Here is a 22,210-nt window from a genome sequence, read left to right on the forward strand (position 1 = left end):
CAGTGGATAGAGTACCAGCCCTGGAGTCAGGAGGACCTGAGTTCAAATCCAGCCTCAGACACTTGACACTTACTAGCTGTGTGACCCTGGGCAAGTCACTTAACCCCAATTGCCTCACACAAAAGAAAAAAAAAAGAAAAAGAAAATTCATTGTGTATGGGGGTTGGAGCCAAGATGACAGAGTAGCAGGAAGCAATACACAAAATTCCTCTAAACAGACCTAGAAAATCCACTAGACTGAATCCAATGGGGAAATCCAGAAGAAATAGCAGTAAGTTATTTTTCCAGCTCAAGTCAGCATAAGGAGACAGACATGTCAGGATGATGGAGACCCAGAAAGAAGCTGCACACCAGAACAAGAAGAGGTTCCAGACTCACATCTTCAGACCCACAACAAGGACAGGTGCCAACTGGGAACTTTTTCATCCATGATCTGGCTCTAATCACAGACTTAGGGGTATTGAAAGGGAGACCTATGCCAGGAGCAGTGTCCTTATGTGGAGAGGTCCTGGGCAGTATAACTAGAAAGGAGGAAGTTCAGCAGTGAACAGCAGTGGTGTGGCTCAAACACCCCACCCCCTCCCCAGGAGTAGAGCAGTCTCAGTTCCAGTATCTAGCCCAGTCTACAAAGGAATAACCAGGGCAGAAATACCAGCTCAAAGGGGAGCCTATAGTACTGTCACTTTGAACCAGCAGAACTTTTCAGCTGACTGAGAGGGGTTGAGTCTAGCAGCGTATAGTCTAGAGTCTACCAAACATAAGTCAAAAACTTGCAAAGATCAGACCAGGGACATCCAAGATCAGATCAGATCCAGCAATCACACTTGGCCTTGGATCACATTTTGAGAGCACTGAAAGCTTGCCAGTCCCCAGACTGCCCAGGAGACCCTGGAATAACACAATTCTCTTTTTCTTTTTTTTTCTTTTTTGCGGGGCAATGGGGGTTAAGTGACTTGCCCAGGGTCACACAGCTAGTAAAACACAATTCTCAATATCCCAAGAAAGCAGGAACAGGACCAGCTCAGACCTGCCTTCCAGAAGTGCAGTAGAACCTAGACCTAAGATTAAGTCCAAAGTCAGGAGGCAGGCTAGAAGAAGGGGAAAACAAAAAATGAACTCCAGCATTTCTGCTATTGTGATGGCAGGGAAACACAGATGAAAATGACTCTAAAATATCTACAAGCAAAGCCTCAGAAAAATACACAGCTGGGGAAGCTAGATGGCACAGTGGTAAAGCACCAGCCCTGGATTCAGGAGTACCTGAGTTCAAATCTGGTCTCAGACACTTGACACTTACCAGCTGTGTGACCCTGGGCAAGTCACTTAACCCCCATTGCCCTGCAAAAACAACAACAACAACAAAAAATAAATAAATAAATAAATAAATAAATGATCCCCAATTGAGAAATGGTTAAAGGATATGAACAGGCAGTTTTCTGATGAAGAAATCAAAGCTATCTATTGCCATATGAAAAAATGCTCTAAATCACTATTGATTGGAGAGATGCAAATTAAAACAACTCTGAGGTACCACCTCACACCTATCAGATTGGCTAATATGACAAAAAAGGAAAATAATAAATGTTGGAGAAGCTGTGGAAAAATTGGAACACTAATACATTGTTGGTGGAGCTATGAACTGATCCAACCATTCTGGAGAGCAATTTGGAATTATGCCCAAAGGGCTATAAAGTTGTGAATACCCTTTGATCCAGCAATACCACTTTTGGGTCTTTTTCCCAAAGAGATAATAAAAAGGGGGAAAGGACCCACATGTACAAAACTATTTATAGCTGCTCTTTTTGTGGTGGCAAGGAATTGGAAATTGAAGGGCTGCCCATCAATTGGGGAATGGCTGAACAAGTTGTGGTATATGAATGTAATGGAATTCTATTATGCTGTAAGAAATGATGAGCAGGAGGAGTTCAGAGAAACCTGGAAGGACTTGCATGAACTGATGATGAGTGAGTAGAACCAGGAGAACATTATACACAGTATCATCAATATTATGTGTTGATGAACTGTGATAGACTAGATTCTTCTCACCAATCCAATGGTACAAGAAAGTTCCAAAGGACTCATGATGGAAAAGTCTCTCCAAATCCAGAAAAAAAAAAAAAAAGGAACTGTGGAATATGGATGCTGATTGGGCCATACTATTTCTTTTTTTTTTTTTTAGTGAGGCAATTGGGGTTAAGTGATTGCCCAGGGTCACACAGCTAGTAAGTGTTAAGTGTCTGAGGCTGGATTTGAACTCAGGTACTCCTGACTCCAGGGCTGGTGCTCTATCCACTGCGCCACCTAGCTGCCCCCATACTATTTCTTTTGTTTTTGGTGCTGTTGTTTTTCTTTTTTGAGGTTTTTCCTTTTTGCTCTGATTCTTCTCTTATAACATGACTAATGCAGAAATATGTTTAATGTTATTATATATATAACCTATACCAGATTACCTGCTGTCTAGGGGAGGGAGAAGGGAGGGGTGGGAGGGAGAAAAATTTGAAATAGGAAATCTTATCTAAACAAATGTTGAAAACAAATCAAATAAATCAAAGCTATCTGTTGCCATATGGAAAAAATGCTCTAAACCACTATTGATTAGAGAAATGCAAATTAAAACAACTCTGAGGTACCACCTCACACCTAATGCATTATTGGTGGAGCTGTGAACTGATCCAACCATTCTGGAGAGCAATTCGGAACTATGCCCAAAGGGCTATGGTACTGTTCATACCTTTTGACACAGTAATAATACCACTACTAGGTCCATATCCCAAAGAGATCATAGAAGAGGGAAAAGGACCCACATGTACAAAAATATTTATAGCAGCTTTCTTTGTGGTGGCAAAAAATTGGAAATCAAGGGAATGCCCACTAATTGGGGAATGGCTAAACAAGTTGTGGTATATGAATGTAATGGATTACTACTGTGCTGTAAGAAATGATGAGCAGGGAGCAGCTAGGTGGTGCAGTGGATAAAGCACTGGCCCTGTATTCAGGAAGACCTGAGTTCAAATCCAGCCTCAGACACTTGACACCTACTAGCTGTGTGACCCTGGGCAAGTCACTTAATTCTCATTGCCCCCCCCCCAAAAGAATGAAACGAAAATCTGAATTCAAATCCCTAACTCTGCCACTAGTTAGCCCCCTGGCATTCTCCAACGCTTCTCTGCCCCAAAACCATTCCCTTCAATCTCCCTTTTCCATTAATGACCTCAATGCATGCTTCACAGAAAACATTGAGGCCATTTTCCAAAAGTGTCCTCTTCTTCCTTGCCTCACTCAGATATCTGCCCCCACTCACCCTCCATTCCAGTCTCAGATGATGAGATGGTCTTTCTCCTTGCCAAGGTCAACACCTTGACTTCCAAAAGATTCCCCATCTACTATAATCCCTACTCCCTCACCTTCAATCTCCCCCTACCTACTTGCTCTACCCCTGCTCCTACTAACACATCTTTTAACCTTACCTCTCTTAACCTTAAAAAATTGTCACTTGATCCTACTCTCCCCAAAAGCTAATATGCCCTGTCTCCTTCCACGCCTAGCTAAACTTGAGAAAGTCAGCTACTCTAAGGGACTCCACTTCTTTTCCTCTCCTCTTTTCTAAATTTTCTTCAATCTAGCTTCCAACCTCATCATCCAGTGGAAACTGCCCTCTCCAAAGTCACCGGTGATCTAATTGCCAAATCTATTGACCTTTTCCTATTGATTATCCTTCTTGAGCTCTCTGAAAGCTTTTGATATCGTAGACCACCCTGTTCTGGATATTTTCTCCTCTCGTTTTGGGATACTGCTCTTTCCTGGCATTCCTCTGACTTGTCTGACCTGTCTTCAGCCTCTGCTGCCTTTTCATTTATGTCACACCCACGATGGATCTTCCTCAAGGCTTTGTCCTGGGCCTTTTTCTCTTTTCCCTCTGTACTAACTCATTGGGTAATCTCATTAGCTTCCATGGCTTCAATTAATATCTTTATGCAGATGGTTCCCAGAGGTATATACTCAGTCTCTGTCCTGAGCTACAGTACTAAATCAACTACTTTTTGGACACACAAAGTCATTATCCTTGACTCCCAATTCACTCCACTTTCTAACTTACCTATTGCTATTGAGGGTACCACCAACCCACCTCCCAGTTACCCTAGGCCCACAACCTCAGCGTAGTCCTCAACTTCCCACTCCTGCTCACCTCTCAAAACCAATCTATCACAAAATCTTGTTCTCTTTACCTTCACAACATCTCTCATATACTTCTAATTCTCTACACTCACACAGTCATCAATCTGTTTCAGGCCCTCATCACCTCTTCTCTGGACTATTACAATCATCTCCTAGATGAATTTTCCTGCCTTGAGTCTCTCCCCACTTTTGCCTAATCCATCCTCCAGTCAATCAACATACATAATGAGCACCTGCTTTGCCCCAGACACCAGATACAAGTACAAAGAATGAAACAGTTGAACTGTGTCAAAAGAAAAGAACTCTTATGATGTGGGAGGTAGGAAGGACTTCATTCCAGGTGTTTGGGCATTCTATGTAAAGAGAGAAGGCCAATTTCTCTGAATTAATTAATTAATTCGAGAGAACTGACTTCCTGTTAGTCTGGAAGGATAGGTTGGGCCCAGTTTGTGGAGGGCATTTAAAGGTAAATAGGGTTTAGATTTTACCCTAGAGGCAACTGGAAGCCACTGGAGTTGAGTTGGGGAGCCCTATGGTTATAGCTATGCTTAAGAAAAATGACCTTGGGGGTGGGCAGCTAGGTGGCTCAGTGGATAAAGCAGCAGCCCTGGATTCAGGAGGACCTGAGTTCAAATCCAGCCTCAGACACTTGACACTTACTAGCTGTGTGACCCTGGGCAAGTCACTTGACCCTCATTGCCCTGCAAAAGAAATAAAGAAAAATGACCTTGGCAGCAGTGTACAGTATGGATTGGGAGTAGCCAGACTCCAGTGAGGAGGTTGCTGTGATAACTGAGGTGAGAGGTATTGAGGAAGTGGTGGTTGAACAAGTAGAGAGACTTCTGTGATTTCCTTAAAATCACTGGACCTGATGAGTGAGATGAGCAGAACCAGAAGAACATTGTACACAGTGTCATCAACATCAAGTGTCGATCTACTGTATTCTTCTCACCCATGCAATGGCACAGAAGAGTTCCAGGGAACTCATGATAGAAGAGGATCTCCAAATCCAAGGGAAAAAAAAAAAAGAACTGTGGAGTATAGATGCGGAATGAACCATACCATTTCTTTTGTTTTGGGTGCTGTTGTTTTTTCTATTTTGAGGTTTTTCATCATTGCTCTGATTTTTCTCTTATAACATGACTAATGCAGAAATAGGATTAATGTTATTATGTGTGTGTGTGTGTGTGTGTGTGTGTGTGTGTGTGTATATATATATATATATAACCTATATCAGATTACCTGCTGTCTAGGGGAGGGGGAAGGGAGGGAGAAAAATCTGAAATTGGAAAGCTCATATAAACAAAAGTTGAGAACTATCTTTACATGTAACGGAAAAAAATAATTAATTGATTGATTTTTTAAAAATCACTGGACCACATCACCTCTACTCAATGAACTCCAATGATGCTGTTTCCCCAAGATCGAGTAAGGAATACCCTGTTCTCCATACCTGACCCATTCCTAGATTTCCGGGCTTCTTACACTTAACCCTTTACTCTCCTCCTGTGGGTGTCACATGATACCCCATCCCCATGTACATGCCTTTGCCTTTGTCTCCCATGACTGGAAAACTCTCCAGGGGATAGAGTGCTGGACCTGGAGTCAGGAAGATCTGAGTTCAAATCCAGCCACATATCACACATTGGGCATAGCCTAGAAGGACTGCCTAAAGAGTGGAGGCCCCTGGGGCAGCTAGGTGGTACAGTGGATAGAGCACCAGCCCTGGAGTCAGGAGTACCCGAGTTCAAATCCAGCCTCAGACAACTTAACACTTACTAGCTGTGTGACCCTGGGCAAGTCACTTAACCCCAATTGCCCCACTAAAAAAAAAAAAAAGATCGGAGGCCCCATCAAGGTTTGAGGGAACTATCATTTCACATCCTGTGTAGCTGGGCTCAAGTATCCTTCCCTAACCCCTCCCTCCATCATCCCCTGAATCCAAAGACAGACACCTCACTGTTATTCCTGAGATTTTATTACAAACTATGAAGAAGGAAAAGAGGCACAGCAACAGCTCTTCTCATCCCTGCCAGACCCTGCCACTCCCCTCTGCCAACTTCCTCAACAATCTCTATAGGTTGGCTACTGTCTCCAACCCCCTCTCGTGGAAGAACCGGTGAGACTGTCGTTCTGTGGGAGCTTCTCTACGGGCAAAGTAGGACAGAAGGGAGGGGGTGCCAGAACCCCTGCCAGCAGCTGGTGTGCCTCCCGCCTCTTCCTCTGAGTCCTCCCTGCATGGAGGAAGGAATGTACCATGTTGAAGACTGATGCACAAGCCACAGTGATTCCTATCAACTCCCACCCTAGTCTCCTCCCCAACCCCCCACCCAGGTTACTGAATGGCCTCTTGTCATTTGCTTTGTCTAATTCCAAGCCCCAAACCCCAGGGTTGGGATTTCTCCTTAGGGGGTAGGCGAGTACCAAGGTCAACATGTTGCCAGCTGGTCCCTTTGTCCCTCCCCCAAGGGGGCTCAGGGTCACCCACCAGCGCACGGGCACGGCACGTCCATCCAGGATGAGCTGAGCAGTGCTCCAGCTAAATCGAACAAACTGGGGGAAGCCAAAGACAGGGTCCAGGCACTGGGCCAGCCACTCCTTGGTCTTGGGGTCTGGGGAAGAAGAATGGGGTCACCAATGAAGGCCACAGTTGGGCAGGTTGAAAACAGGTAGTACAGACCTCGGGTTATGAAAGACCAAGATTCTAGGGTCCACTGACACACATACCCTCAGCCCCTCTCTCTGAGCCATCCTACATGCCTCAGTTCCCTCATCTGTGGTTTCAGTGCTGAGAAAATAGATGGTGAATAAGTCAACCAGTTCTCTTAGGTATGCCACCAGTTCACTGCGTGACCCCCGGCAAACTCCAACCTCTCCTCATATGTAGAAGGGCCTTGGACAAGAAGGTTTCTAGGATCTCTGCTAACTCTAGAACTTGGCCTCACAGTAGAGCAGAAGGAATAGCTAGTGATGGTCACCCACTCCTGCTCCTGGAGATACTCTGTCCCTTTAATTCTGCTCTCTCTGGAATCCCTTTTCATCTAACTAGTCCTTTGTTTCCTTTACCAGACAACCCATCCAAAATCTGCTCCCTCATCAATTAATTCCTGAGCACTTTTACAAACACCTGCTATGGAGGGGCAGCTAGGTGGCGCAGTGGATAGAGCACCGGCCCTGGAATTAGGAGGCCCTGAGTTCAAATCTGGCCTCAGACACTTAACACTTACTAGTTGTGTGACCCTGGGCAAGTCACTTAACCCCAATTGCCTCACTAAATAAATAAATGAATGAATGAAACACCTGCTACATACTAGATACAGTGGATGCAAAGGAAAAAAACCACAACAGAGTCTGCTCTCAAGGAGCTTATATTCTTTTTTTTTTTTTTTAGTGAGGCAATTGGGGTTAAGTGACTTGCCCAGGGTCACACAGCTAGTAAGTGTTAAGTGTCTGAGGCCGGATTTGAACTCAGGTACTCCTGACTCCAGGGCCGGTGCTCTATCCACTTCGCCATCTAGCTGTCCCAAGGAGCTTATATTCTAACCAGGGAAAATAGCACATACCTAGACAGGTATATACAACACATAGAAGACTAATAGCTAGCATTTATATAGCATTTTAAAGGTTCCAAAGTACTTTCCATGTCATCTCTTCTGAACCTTGACAGCAGCTCAGTAAAGTGGGTACAATTATTATCTATTCCCTATCTATTCCCATTTTATGAATGGGAAAACTGAGCTCAAATAGGTGACTTGCCAGAATCACACAGCATCTAAAGTAAGACTTGAACTCAGGTCTTTTTGACTAAAAGTCAAAGTTCTATCTGAACTGATGCATTTAGCAGCCACTACAGGAATATCTGAATACTTATCTATAGAAAAAAGGTGATTTTCAGGAGAAGGAACCAGAAAAAGGTCTTGGGGGGAGGGGGGAGCAGCTAGGTGACACAGTGAATAAAGCACCAGCCCCAGACTCAGGAGGACCTGACACTTGACACTTCCTAGCTGTGGGACCTTGGGTAAGTCACTTAACCCTCGTTGCCCCCCCCCCAAAAGTCTTGACATCTGAGCTGAGCCTTGAACAAGGGGTTGAGATTCTGACAGATGCAGGTTGAGGAGGGAATGGATTACAGGAATGAAGGACAGCCAGTGAAAATGCAAGAAGGCCACATATGGAGTGCTGGGCATAAGAAATGGCAAGGGCCAGTCTGCCTGAACCAAAGTGTGTGGAGAAAGGAGTGATTTGCAAAAAGAAAGGAAAGGAGTGTTGAGACCAGGACTGTAAGAGGTTTTGAATGGTGAGCAGAGGAGTTTAGACTTAATCCTGGGAGTGATAGGAAGCCACTGGAGTTTAATGAGTTGGAGAGTGATGTGGTCAGATTTTTACTTTAAGAAATCAGCTTGATAGCTGTGTAAAAGATGAATTGGCCCAGGTGGGAATATCAATGAGAAGTCTGTTGCAATTAATCTAATTGTTCAGGTGAGAGGCGATGAAGGCCTCAACTACAGCGGTATTGGAGTTGGTAGAGAGAAGAGATTTTGTGGAGGTAGAAACAAGAAGATTTGCAAACTAGGTGACTAGGTAGGGGAATTGAAAGTGAGGAGACAGCAGTGAAATCCTGCAAGGTTCTGTCCTTCTCTCTAGACTCTCCTGAGGATTTTATCAGTTCACATGAGCCAAATCAGCATCTATCATTATCAGTTAGAATCTTTTACCTGACTCCCAAATCTGGGCCTGGAGCCAGAAAGATCTGAGTTCAAATCCAGCCTTAGACTAGATAGATGACCCATGGGCAAATCCCTTCATCCTTCTCTGCTTGTTTCCTCATCTGTGCAATGGGGATGAATATAACCTACCTCCCAGGGTTGTTGTAAGGATTAAATGAAACAATATTTAGAAAGCTCTCTACCGATGTTAGCTACAGAACCAGTAGTAATCTCTCTCCTGTTTTATATCACCAGCTGCTGGCTGCTGAACTCCACCACCACTGTCCCATCAGTACCTCTGACTCTCACATGTCCACAAAGAACTCATCATCTCCACCCCACCCCCCAACCACCCTCATCTCTAAAACAGTGTTTTTAAAATTTCTGCTGGGGACCCTCCATCCTTCCAGTAGCCCAGATTTACAGCATTAGCCTTCCTCAACTCCCTTCCCTCTCCCCCGCCATCATATTTTTTTTTGTGGGATTTTTTTTTTTTTGGTGAGGCAATTGGGGTTAAATGACTTGCCCAGGGTCACACAGCTAGTATCTGAGTCTGAGTGTCTGAGGCCAGATTTGAACTCGGGTCCTCCTGAATCTAGGGCTGGTGCTCTATCCACTGAGCCACCTAGCTGCCCCATCCTGCCATCATATTTAACCATTTGTACAACTGTTGATTCAGCCTCCACAACATCTCCTCCACTTGTCTCTCCTCTTCTCTAGTCCCATGGCCACCACCCTCATTCCCTCTCCCCAGAACTACTGGAACAGACTTTTAACTGGTCCCTTGGTTTCCAATTTCTACCTTCTCCAATCCACTTTCCCAACAATCACCAAATACCCTTTGGTGGTCCCCTAGTGACTGTAGGGTAACACCCAAAGCCCACCATTTAGAGCCCTCTACCTTCAGGCTCCCATTTTTCTTCTCCAGATACTCCATCTTTCCCACACATAACTGACGTGTCTCCTGGCCTCTTGCCTAAACTCAGCATTGGATCTTCCACCTCAGTGCTTTAGTCCAGGCTGTCCAGCCCCCTTTCTTCCCCAATGCCTGAAGTCCATTCCTTCCTCACTGTCCCCTCTGGCTTCCTTTAAGGCTCCTACAGGAAGCCTTCCCTGATGCCACATGGCAGCACCTCCCCAATGTAAACTCTAGGGGAAGAAAAAGAAATGTTGTGGGGGCAGCTAGGTGGCACAGTGGATAAAGCACTGGCCTTGAATTCAGGAGGACCTGAGTTCAAATCCAGCCTCAGACACTTGACATTTAACTAGCTGTGTGACCCTGGGCAAGTCACTTAACCCTCATTGCCCTGCAAAATAAAAAATGTTGCATTCTTGTCTTTGTCTCTCTAGTAGTTCCTAGCTCGGTGAGAGGAATACAGTTTAATTGTTTAATAAATGCCGGTGGAGTTGAACCAAGCAACAGTTTGGGAATCGGAGGAGCTCTGGGATCCAATTCTCAGTTCTCCCATTAATTCTCTAGGTGGCTTTAGAGAAGTCCCTTAATTTATCTGGGACTCAGTTTTCTTATCTATAAAGTGATGGCATCAGACTGACCACATGACCTTGTTTATTTCCATCTTTAGCATGTAGTTCTCAGATTCTGGCTCTTGGTGCCATGCCCCCTTGTGGCCATATTGCAGGGTAGTTCCCGCTTTAACCCAGTTGACTTCACAGGGGAAGGGGGGGGGGGGAGAAGAAGACCACTGGTTTGACTGGGACACTACTCACCGTTGGGATAGCCAGACCCATAATCCATTTTCAGGTCCCCAAGGTCTTCCAGAAACTTCCATCTCTTCACGATGTGGTCCCTGGCAACCTGCAGGGGTAGGGTAGGCAAAGGTAGGTATAAGGCCAAGGGCAGGTTGGAGTTGGCACTTATCAGGGTCCAGGAAGTACAGACAACATGGAGGGAGGGGCACTGACCTTGGCACAAATGCTGGCAGCACTGACCACAGGGAAGAGGGAGTCAGCCTTGGGTCGAACAGTTACCTCGACCTCTGGAAACCTCTCCTGAAGCTTTTGCTGGTACTTGTCAGCTGGCCCCACTGTGTCCACAAACACCTGCAGAGACCAGGGAAGGAGGGTCAAAGTCGGGGAAGCCCCAGGCAGCCCAACTTCCCCTACCCCAATAGGTCCCACTAACCTGAGTGACCCTCACACCCTGATCCAGAGCCAGCTGCACCAAGGCCATAGCAGTGTCATGAGAGAGGGAGTTCAGGTTATATTTGGTCCTATAGGAAACACAAAGATGTGCTCATCCTACCTGGCCCCAGCTCCTTATTAAGGGGCAATTAAGCATCCTTGTAAAGGATACTCATTTTAAGGATACTTGAGAATCCCCACCTCCTAACAAGAGCCTGAGTGACTTTGCCTTTCTAAGGATGAGACTTGAAACCTTTTAAGATTCATAGCTGGAAAGGACTTTAGACATCAGCCAATTACCTCACTCATTTTACAGTGGGAGAAATTGAGGCCAGAAAGGAGAAGGAACTTGTTCAAAGTCACACACCTAATAGTACTGGAACTGGAGGTAAGATGTTCTGGATTCAAATTCTGCCTCTGACCATTTACTAGCCAGATGGCCCTGAACAAGAAGTTAAGACTTCTCTGAGCCCCAATTAACTTATTTGTAAAATGAAGAGGCCCCTGAGAACTCTTCCAGCTCTAAGTCTGTGACCCTATGATTCAGGTCTTTTGAACCTGTATTTACTCGATTTCAAAAGCTATTGAGGAAGAAGGACTAGCCTTTTTTTTTTTTGGTTTGGCTCCATAGGGCAAAATGAGATAAGAGAAAGCCACCTTGAAGTGGATAGAGGATTTGTCAGAGTCAGAACTGGGTTCAAATCCTCCCTCAGAGACTTCACAGCTTATGTTTTGCACGACTTCACATATATAATCTATATCAAATTGCTTGCCTTCTCAAGGAGGAAGAGAGGGAGGGAGGGAACTTGGAACTCAAATTTTTTAAAAAATGAATGTTAAAAATATGTAATTGAGACATATTTAATTGATACATGGGCATTTAGCCTCTGTGCCTCGGTTTCCCCATCTGTAAAATGAAGGGATTGAATGGTCTCTACAATCTCTTCCAGCTTGATTGTGTAGAGGCAAAGTCAGGGTCAAGATAAGGAGGCAACTTTGTAACGATTAGAGTTATAGTACAAAAGGGAAATGGGTTTCCTCAGGCAGGGTTAGGTAGGTTTTACCTTACTTGGAGTTGACAAGCAAAGGATGGGCAAAGGCTGATGGGCTAGATGATCCCTGAGATTCCTTTCCCGAAATCTAGTGTTCTCGCCACTAGCCACGATGAGTGGCACAAGAGGCAATTTGCTGCCCACCCACCAATAGCCCTCACCGCCTTTGCATGCTGGTGGAGATGAGGTTCGGGGACAGAATGTCCAAGGCCCAGCCCACAAAATCCCGGGCCTGGTCTAGCTTCCCAAAGAGTCTCTCCCTCTCCGCCTCCGATAGGGTCTTTGAGTCTGGCCATGTGGAAAAGGGAAGAAATGCAAGGAGGAGAGGCTAAGTCACAGGGGCACAATCCTGTCCCCCGACTCCCCTCCCCCCCTCCCCCCACAGTCGTTGGGAAAGTCTTTTGTGCATTAGTGCAGGACTCACCTGCCACCTTCAGGGCCTCCAGGTCGCCCAATTTGGACAAGGGGCAAAAGCAGATGCCGTAGACCATGGGGCCTGACAAAAGGTAAGAGCTGGAGTCAGATGGCTCCAGTCCCCAGATCTGGACGCCCCCAGCCCAAGGCCATCCCCGTAGCAATCCATTAGCCCAACTGCTCCAATATCAGAGCCCACCTCCCAGCAATTTGCCACCCCTCAACTCGCCCTACAAAGGAAGTGCCCATCCGGGGGGCAACCCCACGAAACCCATCTCCAGGCCAGAGGCCGTCTGTCCTACAACCGAAGTACCCACGACAGGCTAACCACCCCCCCCCCCTTCTCCCCTCCCCCCCCAGCCCGGATGCAATCCTCCTCCCCCAGCACGCAGGCTCTAGCACGGGCCCTAACCCCACCCAGAACAGGCCCCCGGCCGGCCTCATCGATGCCTAGGCAGCAGTCCTCGGTGCGGCACAGTTCTGGCACTGGCGAGCTCAGACGGCAGCTGCCGGTGTTATCCTGCTCAAAGTCGCCCAGATCCATGCCAGCGGCAAACCAAGCAGTCTCGGACACTGGCTGGGAGATTCGACAACAGCGCGGGTCTAGGCGAGCTCTCCGCCCCCGGAAGCTTCCAAGCCAATCCTGAACCTGCTGTTCGTCCGCATAGTTTTCTGGGAGTTGTAGTTCATCGGCAAGAGCGCCACCTAGCCAGGAGTCTCGGGTCAATCACTGATTTGCTAAGCTTTGTAAAAAGACCTAGAATTGGGGGCAGCTAGATGGCACAGTGGATAAAGCACCAGCCCTGGATTCAGGAGGACCTGAGTTCAAATCCAGCCTCGCACACCTGACACTTACTAGCTGTGTGACCCTGGGCAAGTTACTTAACCCCAACTGCCTCACCAAAATAAATAAATAAATGAAATTGATTTAAAAAAAAAGACCTAGAATTTCAGGAGCTGGGGGAAACCTCAAAAACTATCTGATCTAACCTTTCCTCCTAAGCACGAATCTTCCCCTCCAACATCGTCCAGCCTGACTTTTTGACTGATCATTGCCTAACTGAAGATCTCCAATGCCAAGATGTAACTTTCCTGCTTAACACACTAAAGCATTGCCCTGTTTAAAAAGTTCCAGTGGGGGGCGGCTAGGTGGCGCAGTGGATAAAGCACCGGCCCTGGATTCAGGAGTACCTGAGTTCAAATCTGGTCTCAGACACTTGACACTTACCAGCTGTGTGACCCTGGGCAAGTCACTTAACCCCATTGCCCCGCGCAAAAAAAAAAAAAAGTTCCAGTGGCTCTCAGTTGCTTCTGTTAAAAAACACAAACTCCTTTGGCATTTGAGGCCCTTCACAGCCCGACATCTACCTTTCCAAGCTTTTTACAAAACTCCCCTTTGTACCCTCCAGCCAAACTTTCTTCACTCCGGCTTACTTTCTTCTGTCCCTCACACATGACCTATGTTATCTCCCCTGACTTTACACAGCCCTAAAATGCACTTTCCTCACCATTATGTCTTAGAATCCTTTGCTTCACAACCCAGCTCAAACACCATCCCCTACATGAGATTCTGCCAGATCCCCCAACTTTGCTGGTGCTCTCTACTCATGTCCCCAGTGAATTAATCTTGTATTTACTTTTCTTACATACATATATGTATGATATATAAAAACACATATATGTGTATAATATGTTATACACACATTTCCCGTCCCCCAATAGACTATAAGGTTCTTGAGAACAGGGACTTCCATTTTTGTTTATGTCTCCAGCTTCTGCTTAATAAATGTGTATTGATTGAGTAATCATTAAGTGGGACTGATCTAGTCCAATCTTCTCATTTTATAGGCAGGGAAATTGAGAACTAGAGAAGGGAAAGGACTTGTCCAGTGTCACAGAGTTATTAAATGCAGCCAGGATTCTAACCCAGTTCTTTTGGTTTGGTCTCAGAGTCCACTAAGTTTCAAAGTGGATAGAGAGCTAGGGATACAGTGGATAGAGTGTTGGAATAGAGTCAGGAAGACTCATCTTTGTGAGTTTAAATCTGGCCTCAGATACTTTCTAGCTGCGTGACCCTAGGCAAGTCACTTAATTCTATTTCCTCAGTTTCCTCCTCTGTAAAATGAGCTGGAGAAGGAAATGGCAAACCACTCCACTATCTTTGCCAAGAAAACCCCAGTGGGGCCACCAAAAGTTGGACATGACTGAAATGACTCAACAACATTAGGTTAGTGTTTTCATTGAACCAAACTTCTCTGTCCTGGTCTCTGAACACTAATAGGAGTAGGAACTGCTAATAAGAACTAAGGAAAGGGGCAGCTGCGTGGCAAAGTGAATAAAGCACCAGTCCTGGATTCAGGAAGACCTGAGTTCAGATCCAGCCTCAGACACTTGACACTTACTAGCTGTGTAACCTTGGGCAAGTCACTTAACACTCATTGCCCCAAAAAGAAAAGAAAAAAAAGAACTAAGGAAAAATCTAAAGTAGCACCACTCTTCTCCACTTCTGCTGCCTCAGAGCCCTAGGGGCCTCTCCTAGTAGACTAAATCTTGCCCCCATAGAACCAGGCCCTGCTTCCTTAATCTCAAACTGGGTAGGCTTCCTTCAGGAGGTTTCTTCCTTGAACCAGCAGCTATGGCATGTAGTGGGTGTGGCTGTGGATCTTCTTGGACCTGCTGGAGTGGCTTTACAGCAATATTTTAAAATTACCTTTAATAGCAATAGTAATAATAGACATGATCCCACACCGGTCTTCAAAGCACTCAGGGTGGGGTAGGCCTCAGGGGAAAAACTGAATCCGGAATGCAGCAGATAGACAAGGGTGATGTCAACCCAGGAGTCCCAAGCACCACCTCAACCAGGGCCTGCCCTGACCCCTCCCCCTCAGGATACGCCTTTCCTAAATTCAGATCTCTCTCTCTCTCTTCCTTACCCAACAGGGATGGTAAGGTGCACAGGCAGGGCCTGAAACCCCCTTGCGTTTTCTGTCTTCCTTTCTCCTTCTCTGGACTCAGGCATTTGCCTCTGACCATGCTTACTCTGTGTCCTCAGGCCCTCCAGTCACACTGGCTCCGTGAACAGCTAGGACAGTCGTTGTGACTGCAGGGCTGGCGCTGCACAAGGCTGTCCCTGTCCAGAAACACAGGCCCTGCAGATGCCCCTACCACATCTCGCCTCCGTTCTTGAACGCCTAGGAGACACCGGCAACTCCACGGGCCCCACGGGCCCAGTGGCAATTCTTCTGGCTCTGGGGGAAGAAAAGACTGCTCAGCTAGGGAGCCTGAATGTTCATAGGGTTTCTTCTCCCACCTAAAATGTTCAGGCTTGAAAGGGATTCTTCCCAGTATGCCAAATGAGTAACAGGACCTGGGGAGGAATCTAGGCAGATTTCATTGTGGGTGTGTGTGTGTATAAATCTTTGCTAAGTGACAGAAGGGAGAGGAGTATGATATCAGAACCAGTGCACTGTATAAGTGCCTTTGAGCTTCTTCGGAGGTAAATTTGAGCTACACTCCGTACCCTCCCCGCACCCCGAGCCCCGAGCCCCCAGTGGAAGACTCCTTGAGTTACTATTGCTCATTGATCTGTAACATCTGGAGAGATCAAGTCTGGAGGTCCTGGGGGTCAAGGGAATCTCAACCCCTTACCCAATTCTCTTTCCCAAGGATCTCCGGAGCCTTGTTCTCCAAAATAGTGATAGTCCGGGCCTAGGCAGGTTGGGGGCCCGGCCAGAAGGAAGAACAGAAGCCACCTCAGCTGCAGTCTGGCCATCCAAGGCCCCGCCTCCTCTATTCAGTAGCCCCCTTAACCGCTGTTAGCCGCTGATCCAAGCATTCTCCCGGCTCTCCGTTATCTGAGCTGCTGGTCGGGAGGGTCAGACGAAGGGAGGGAACAAGGGGAAGGGAAGAGGTCAGTGACCCCCACCCCTTCAGCTTCGGAGTCATTGGGTTTCTCGCCCCCACCCTACACCCCCTTACGACGCATCAGTAGGCCCGCCCAGGCGTGTTGCGTCCGCCCCCAGGCGCGCTCCAGTACGTCCCTCCCAACCACTCCTCCTCTTCTCCCCCTACACCCCACCCCCCCACGGTCTGGCTTTAGGTGGTACAGGCCGCAGATAAAAGGAGCGGGCGTAGGCCACTCGGATCGTACTTTTGGTTACCCGACTGCTGCTGTTGCGGTCTGGGAGCACGCGCTACCTGTCTTTGTAGGCTTGGAGCCCGCCCTCCTTGCAGGTATAGTACGATGCAGTGCGGCACGGTGCGGTAAGCTACAATACAGCTCAACCCGAGTCGGTCCAGAGCTAGGCTAGGGGAGTGGGATGCAATGGAGGCAGCCTGCGACTCCTCCTTTTCCAGGCAGATTGTTTTATCCTGGTTCGTAACTCTCCCGGCTCATCCCCTGCACCGAGCAAGAAACCCCGCCCCCCTCCTTCGGATCCCTGCTTTTGTTCGGTTGTGGGTGATTAGGAATTGAGCCCAGGTGAATTCTCCTCCGCCTGTTCCCCACTCAACAGGGAAACAGCCTGGAGAGGAATCTAGGCATCTCTTTGTTCGTGCTCTAGAGGCCTAACTCAGCCTAAATCTGGGTCCTGGGAGGTGGAGAAGCCTGCAGCCTGTGCCCAGACCTGTTTCTTTTGGTGGGGTGGGAGTAGCGCGGAGGAAGTAAAAGGGCTGAGTCTGAATTGCCCATTTCCCAGTGGGGCTAGCTTAGTTTGGCCGGGGGTGCCCAAGTGTCTTGTTCGGCCCGTAGACGGAGGGGTGGGGGTGGGGGGCTGCATGTGACCATCTTTGTCTGACCCACGTGCCCAGCCTAGCCTCGGGAAGGGTGGGGGGGAGGGGAGGTGGTGCTGGGTTGCACAGCCGGGGGAAATGCGGATCAGGTGCCCTAATTGACCCTAAAGGGAAATCCTTTCTTCCAGTCATGTCCTCTGGAAAGGCTTACATTGGAAAACCAGCCCCTGACTTCCAGGCCACTGCCGTGGTCGATGGGGCTTTCAAGGAGGTGAAACTGTCGGACTATAAAGGTGAGATAAAAGCCTTAGAGGTCAGAGACTCTGGGATCTTCCCTTCTCTGGAGGATGGAAGTCAGGGTGTGAGGAGATAATCCTATCACCCGGAGACTGGGAGGGGAAGGGGCCTTAGCACCTGTTCCTCACTCCTTTTGTTCTTACTGCTCTAGGGAAGTATCTGGTCATATTTTTCTATCCACTGGACTTCACCTTTGTGTGCCCTACGGAGATCATCGCCTTCAGTGATCGGGTCTCAGATTTCCATCAGCTGGGCTGCGAAGTCCTTGGTGTATCTGTGGATTCCCAGTTCAGTCACCTAGCCTGGTATGATTCTGACTAGGAGGAGGAGAAGGAGGATAGGGAAGGGACCCTACCCTATCTGACTTTCTGCTTCTCTCACCACCCACTGTGAGCACTGGAAGGGTCACCGGCTGGTGCCTCCTTTTCTTTGCTATGAAATATCCCACCTCCCGTAACTACTCTTGAATTGGGGCAGAAGGGTTCCCAAAGCTGAGTTCCTAGAGTGCCTTTGTGGTCATTAGAACTGGAAGGAACTTTGGAAGACATTTCATTCAGCCCTCATCATGTTAAAAAGAAGAAAACAGACCTAGAAAGGTTCAGAGCAATGGTTCCTGAGTCCCCAAGTACCAGAGCTGGCATTTGAACTTGGGTCTGTAGACTCTAGGTCAAGTTGTTGCTTGTTTCCACCAGAGCAGGCTCTATTTTCTGTTCCTCAGAAATATAGAACAGCATCCTCCTCCTCCTCCTGCTTTACCACTCCCTCCTGGGTGTGGTCGGTTTGGGGTTTGACAGCCCTGCCTACAACCCCTTTATCACCTGCTCTGGTCCCCTCAAGCTGCCCTTATCTACTGCTCAGGCCCCTGGGGGAGGGGAGGAGGAGCTTTCTGAGCAAAGTTGAGAGGGCTCCTTTCTTTGGAGACTAGAAAAGATGGCCCCTGATTGGGGGGAGGGGGGGCTCGATGGTGACAAGTAACTTGGGAACTTCTTTCTCACCTTCCCTAAAAAGGATCAACACCCCTCGAAAAATAGGTGGCGTGGGTACTTTGAAAATCCCCCTGTTGGCAGATGTAACCAAAAACCTAGCTCGAGATTATGGGGTGCTGAAGGAAGAAGAAGGCATTGCCTACAGGTATGGCTTGGGGACCCTCTATATAAAGTCACATAAGTATAGGGGCAACTAGGTGGCGCAGTGGATTCAGGAGTACCTGAGTTCAAATCCGGCCTCAGACACTTGACACTTACTAGCCGTGTGACCCTGGGCAAGTCACTTATCCCTCATTGCCCCACAAAAAAAAAAGTCACAAATACTAAGTACAAAGCCAGGATTAAGACTTGGGAGGTTGGGGTGGGTAAGGTATAGAATATCAGGAGCCAGACACTTCCCAAAAAGGAAGACGTGGCAGAAGAATAGGTTTGGAATCGAAATCCTGTCTTCTTTCTACTGTACAAGGTGTTTCCCAGGCCTGGGTGACTTCCAAGGTCTTACACTACTCCCTGTCTATTTACACAGGGGCCTGTTTATCATTGATGCTAAGGGCCTTGTCCGGCAAATCACAATAAATGACTTGCCTGTGGGTCGCTCAGTGGATGAAGTTTTGCGACTAGTGCAAGCATTCCAATTCACAGATGAGCACGGAGAAGGTGAGCCTTCCATATTCCCCATCCTACCCCACTCCCTAGTTGTGTGTTTTTTATCCTCCCTCCCCCAGATGACTACTCTGTGGACAACCCTGAAGCTTGAGCTGGTCTCCCTTCTGGCTTTGGGCAAAGGACTGGGCTACCCATTTCCTGCCCCTTAGCACTTCTGTTTCCTTTTTCTCCCCCTCATAGTATGCCCAGCAGGCTGGAAGCCTGGAGGAGATACTATCAAGCCGAACGTGGAAGACAGCAAAGAGTATTTCTCTAAGAACAACTAGGCAAGCAGTACTGCTGCCTTCTTTGCTCCGGTGGCAAACCTTGATATGGTGAAGGAGGCTTCTGCCCCTCCTGGGTAGTGGTCCTTGTCCCAAATCCCCTCTTTATCTATTTTCCCCTTATAGAGGGGGCATGTATGGGAGAGGAGGAAGGGACCTATGTCTAATAAACGTCTGGGAAAATCAAACATACCCTTGTTGAGTCTCTCTTGCGGTTGGGCTCTGAATTCTCAGTTTCTTGGCTAAGCACACAATTAAATCTACAAATTCTGTTGCACTTCAGTGGACCTAAAACTATGCCTAGGTGCCAGAGGAAAAGGAAGTTTAAAAACTGGTACCTGCATCAGGGTACCCTCTTCTTTTTCTGTTCATCCTGACCCAGTAGGTAGCTATCCCACATGACTAAAGAAGGGCAGGGCCCTTAAACATCTCATTTATGCAGCTCTTACATTTTGCCACCAGAGGGTGGCCTTGCCTCGGGTTCCCAAGGCTGGGGGGGGGGGGGCGGGGACTGGCTGCTTTGTCGGAGGAGCTTGGGGAGGGAGAGTTGAGAGAAGAATGTTTGGGATCTTTTTGAGCCCTCGGTTATGGACTGGAAGTGAAGAAGCTGAGGGAAGACAGAGCAAGGAACTGCTTGACCAGGGCAGGATATGTCTAACTGGGACCATTAGTTTGGACTCATCTCTGGAATGAAATTGTGAATTATAGGGGATGGTTTCTTCACCAGAAGGAAGAGAGAATTTCCTCTAGAGCACTGATTTCCTTAAGAAATTCACACACGTACCCCCTTCCCCTGTTGTGTGCCCTTCCTATCTCTGAATGTTTCTGGTACACTTCAAGGGAGAGGGGGAAACTCAAGGAAATGTTGTTATTGACATGTAAGTACCTGTAAAAGTCACCAGCCCAAGTCTTCAGAGTTGTTTCTTCTACTGAAGAGATAGTAGAACCTTGGCTAAAAGCCTCCCTTGAGATCTCTCATACCCCATCTGAGGCATTTCCAAATAGTAACCCTGCCCCAACTCTTTCCTGAGGTGGAGGCAGGAATTTTAGGGGAGGATTGCTTCCTGGGGAGGGGCTGTAATTGCCCCCTAGATCTCTCTGAAACCCCAACAATGTGCCTCTAACCTATCTTACTCTGACTGCTACCTGTGAAGGGGCTGGGGGTGGTGGTGGAGGGGACACACCTGGGGACGAGGCATCAAGGATTTGGTGCAATAAGGATACTGAGTAGTCTGACCAAGCTAATAATTCACAGGGACAGGGGGAAGAGATGCTATGCTGTCTTTGGGGTCATCAGAAAAATTGGCCTCAACACCTTCCTGAACGATGTGCTTCCTGACTTCTCTTCCCTTCTCCACCATCTAAGTACCAGACCCTTGACTTCGTCCAAGGGTTGGGAGGAGGGGAAGTGAGAGGGTTGATTCGGCCCTGGGCACAGCTTCTAGGGAAGATGGGTAGCCGCCTGTGTGTCTAGTCTTTGGTTTCCTCTTTTCCCCCTCCCCCTATCCCAGGTGCTTGGGCCTGCCCTGCCTGAGCCCCAGGCTGGGGGAGTGGGCGAGGCTGCAGCGGCGCCTGTCGCTGGTGGGGCACAGAGGAGCCGACAGGGCATGACCAGACCTGGATGCCCTGGCATGGGAAGCTGGCACCACCCACCACCTGGGACTAAGGAGGGTGTGGGAAGGAGTGCAGACTGGAGGCAATCACCACCCTTCCTGGTCAGCCGGGCACTTAAAGAGCCCCGCCTCCCCTCCCCCAGTTCCAGCCTGGCTTCAGGGTCGGTCCTGGCAGACGGATTAAGGCGCCAGGCTGGGGGCGGGGGAGGAGGAGAACAGACTGGACAGTTTTGCCACAGAACCTAACAGGTTCCCTGGCGCTGTGGGTCCCGGGGTTGTTCCTTGGGACACCGCGTGAAATACCACAGGCTCTGGCTTCCCAGCTCTACATCCCACCCATTGCCACAGGGGAGGGGGGTTTCCTAGCCTGGGCCTGGGCTAGGCCGCCGCCCCACTTCTCGCTGTGGGAAAATCCCGGCCCCTCTTCCCGGTGCTCAGGGTCGGCCGGGCAACGTGGGAGGGGATTCCCGGAATAGGCCTGACCGCCGGAGCGTCACTGGGCAGAAACGGCCCATATATGGGCATGGCTTCCTGTGCGTCACCGGGAAAAGCCCCCTGGCGCGAGGAACCGCGCTTGCGCAGTCAAAGGCCCACTCCAGTTCCCCTGTAGGGTCTTTTTCCCGGCAAAAGAAAGGTTTGAGTCCAGCTTCAAAGAGAGAAAAAGCCCCAGCGACGTCACAGCCCGTCCCTCCGGGCTACGACGGCCCTGGGCCACAGAGTGCAGGGACAGACGAGATTAATATGAGAATCTAAAAACAGACTGGAGAGACACACAAAGACGCTTCAGAGACTGAGAGACAGGCACATTGAAGAAGGGAACTAGATCTAAGGGACAGAGACAGAAAAGAACCAGAGACTCCTGGAACATACGTCTATTAGAAACATAGAAATAGATTAGAGATAGATGGATGGATGGATGGATGGATGGATGGATGGATGGATGGATGGATGGATGGATGGATGGATAGATGGATAGATGATAAACAGAGATAGGGGAGGCAGAGACATCTAGGCATAGGGGCAGAGACACCCATAAAATAGGCAGGCTCAGGAGGCAGTCAGCAAAGAGGTACGTGCTGAACCAGGTTGAAGGTTCAAATTAACCCTTCCTCCCCATTCGCATCCCTCCCCCCATTTTTAATTAAGACGCCAGGGAGTAATAAA

General features: G+C 48.2%; 2 protein-coding genes across 5 annotated transcripts; one reads left to right on the forward strand and one right to left on the reverse strand.

Moving 5' to 3' along the window:
- Nucleotides 1-6,136: 6,136 nt before the first annotated feature.
- On the reverse strand, nucleotides 6,137-16,421 carry RNASEH2A (ribonuclease H2 subunit A). 2 transcript variants are annotated; one of them, XM_043976637.1, is made up of 9 exons: nucleotides 16,139-16,421; nucleotides 12,908-13,195; nucleotides 12,501-12,572; nucleotides 12,238-12,364; nucleotides 11,026-11,113; nucleotides 10,806-10,943; nucleotides 10,611-10,698; nucleotides 6,665-6,788; nucleotides 6,137-6,410 (listed from the first exon to the last, which is right to left on the reverse strand). In XM_043976637.1, the coding sequence occupies exons 1-9, from the start codon at nucleotides 16,260-16,262 to the stop codon at nucleotides 6,251-6,253; spliced, it is 1,209 nt and encodes a 402-aa protein (XP_043832572.1). In that variant the 5' UTR covers nucleotides 16,263-16,421; the 3' UTR covers nucleotides 6,137-6,250. The 2 variants fall into 2 exon arrangements, with proteins under 2 accessions (XP_043832572.1, XP_043832573.1); XM_043976638.1 differs by lacking the exon at nucleotides 16,139-16,421 and adding an exon at nucleotides 15,424-15,632.
- A 144-nt stretch (nucleotides 16,422-16,565) lies between these two features.
- Nucleotides 16,566-19,621, forward strand: PRDX2 (peroxiredoxin 2). 3 transcript variants are annotated; one of them, XM_043976639.1, is made up of 6 exons: nucleotides 16,566-16,723; nucleotides 17,410-17,514; nucleotides 17,670-17,823; nucleotides 18,527-18,649; nucleotides 19,031-19,161; nucleotides 19,351-19,621. In XM_043976639.1, the coding sequence occupies exons 2-6, from the start codon at nucleotides 17,412-17,414 to the stop codon at nucleotides 19,434-19,436; spliced, it is 597 nt and encodes a 198-aa protein (XP_043832574.1). In that variant the 5' UTR covers nucleotides 16,566-16,723; nucleotides 17,410-17,411; the 3' UTR covers nucleotides 19,437-19,621. The 3 variants fall into 3 exon arrangements, with proteins under 3 accessions (XP_043832574.1, XP_043832576.1, XP_043832575.1); XM_043976641.1 differs by having other exon boundaries at nucleotides 16,569-16,753; XM_043976640.1 differs by lacking the exon at nucleotides 16,566-16,723 and adding an exon at nucleotides 16,836-16,970.
- Nucleotides 19,622-22,210: the final 2,589 nt, after the last annotated feature.

Source organism: Dromiciops gliroides, chromosome 1, assembly GCF_019393635.1.
Source record: "Dromiciops gliroides isolate mDroGli1 chromosome 1, mDroGli1.pri, whole genome shotgun sequence".
NCBI classification, from domain to species: Eukaryota; Metazoa; Chordata; class Mammalia; order Microbiotheria; family Microbiotheriidae; genus Dromiciops; species Dromiciops gliroides.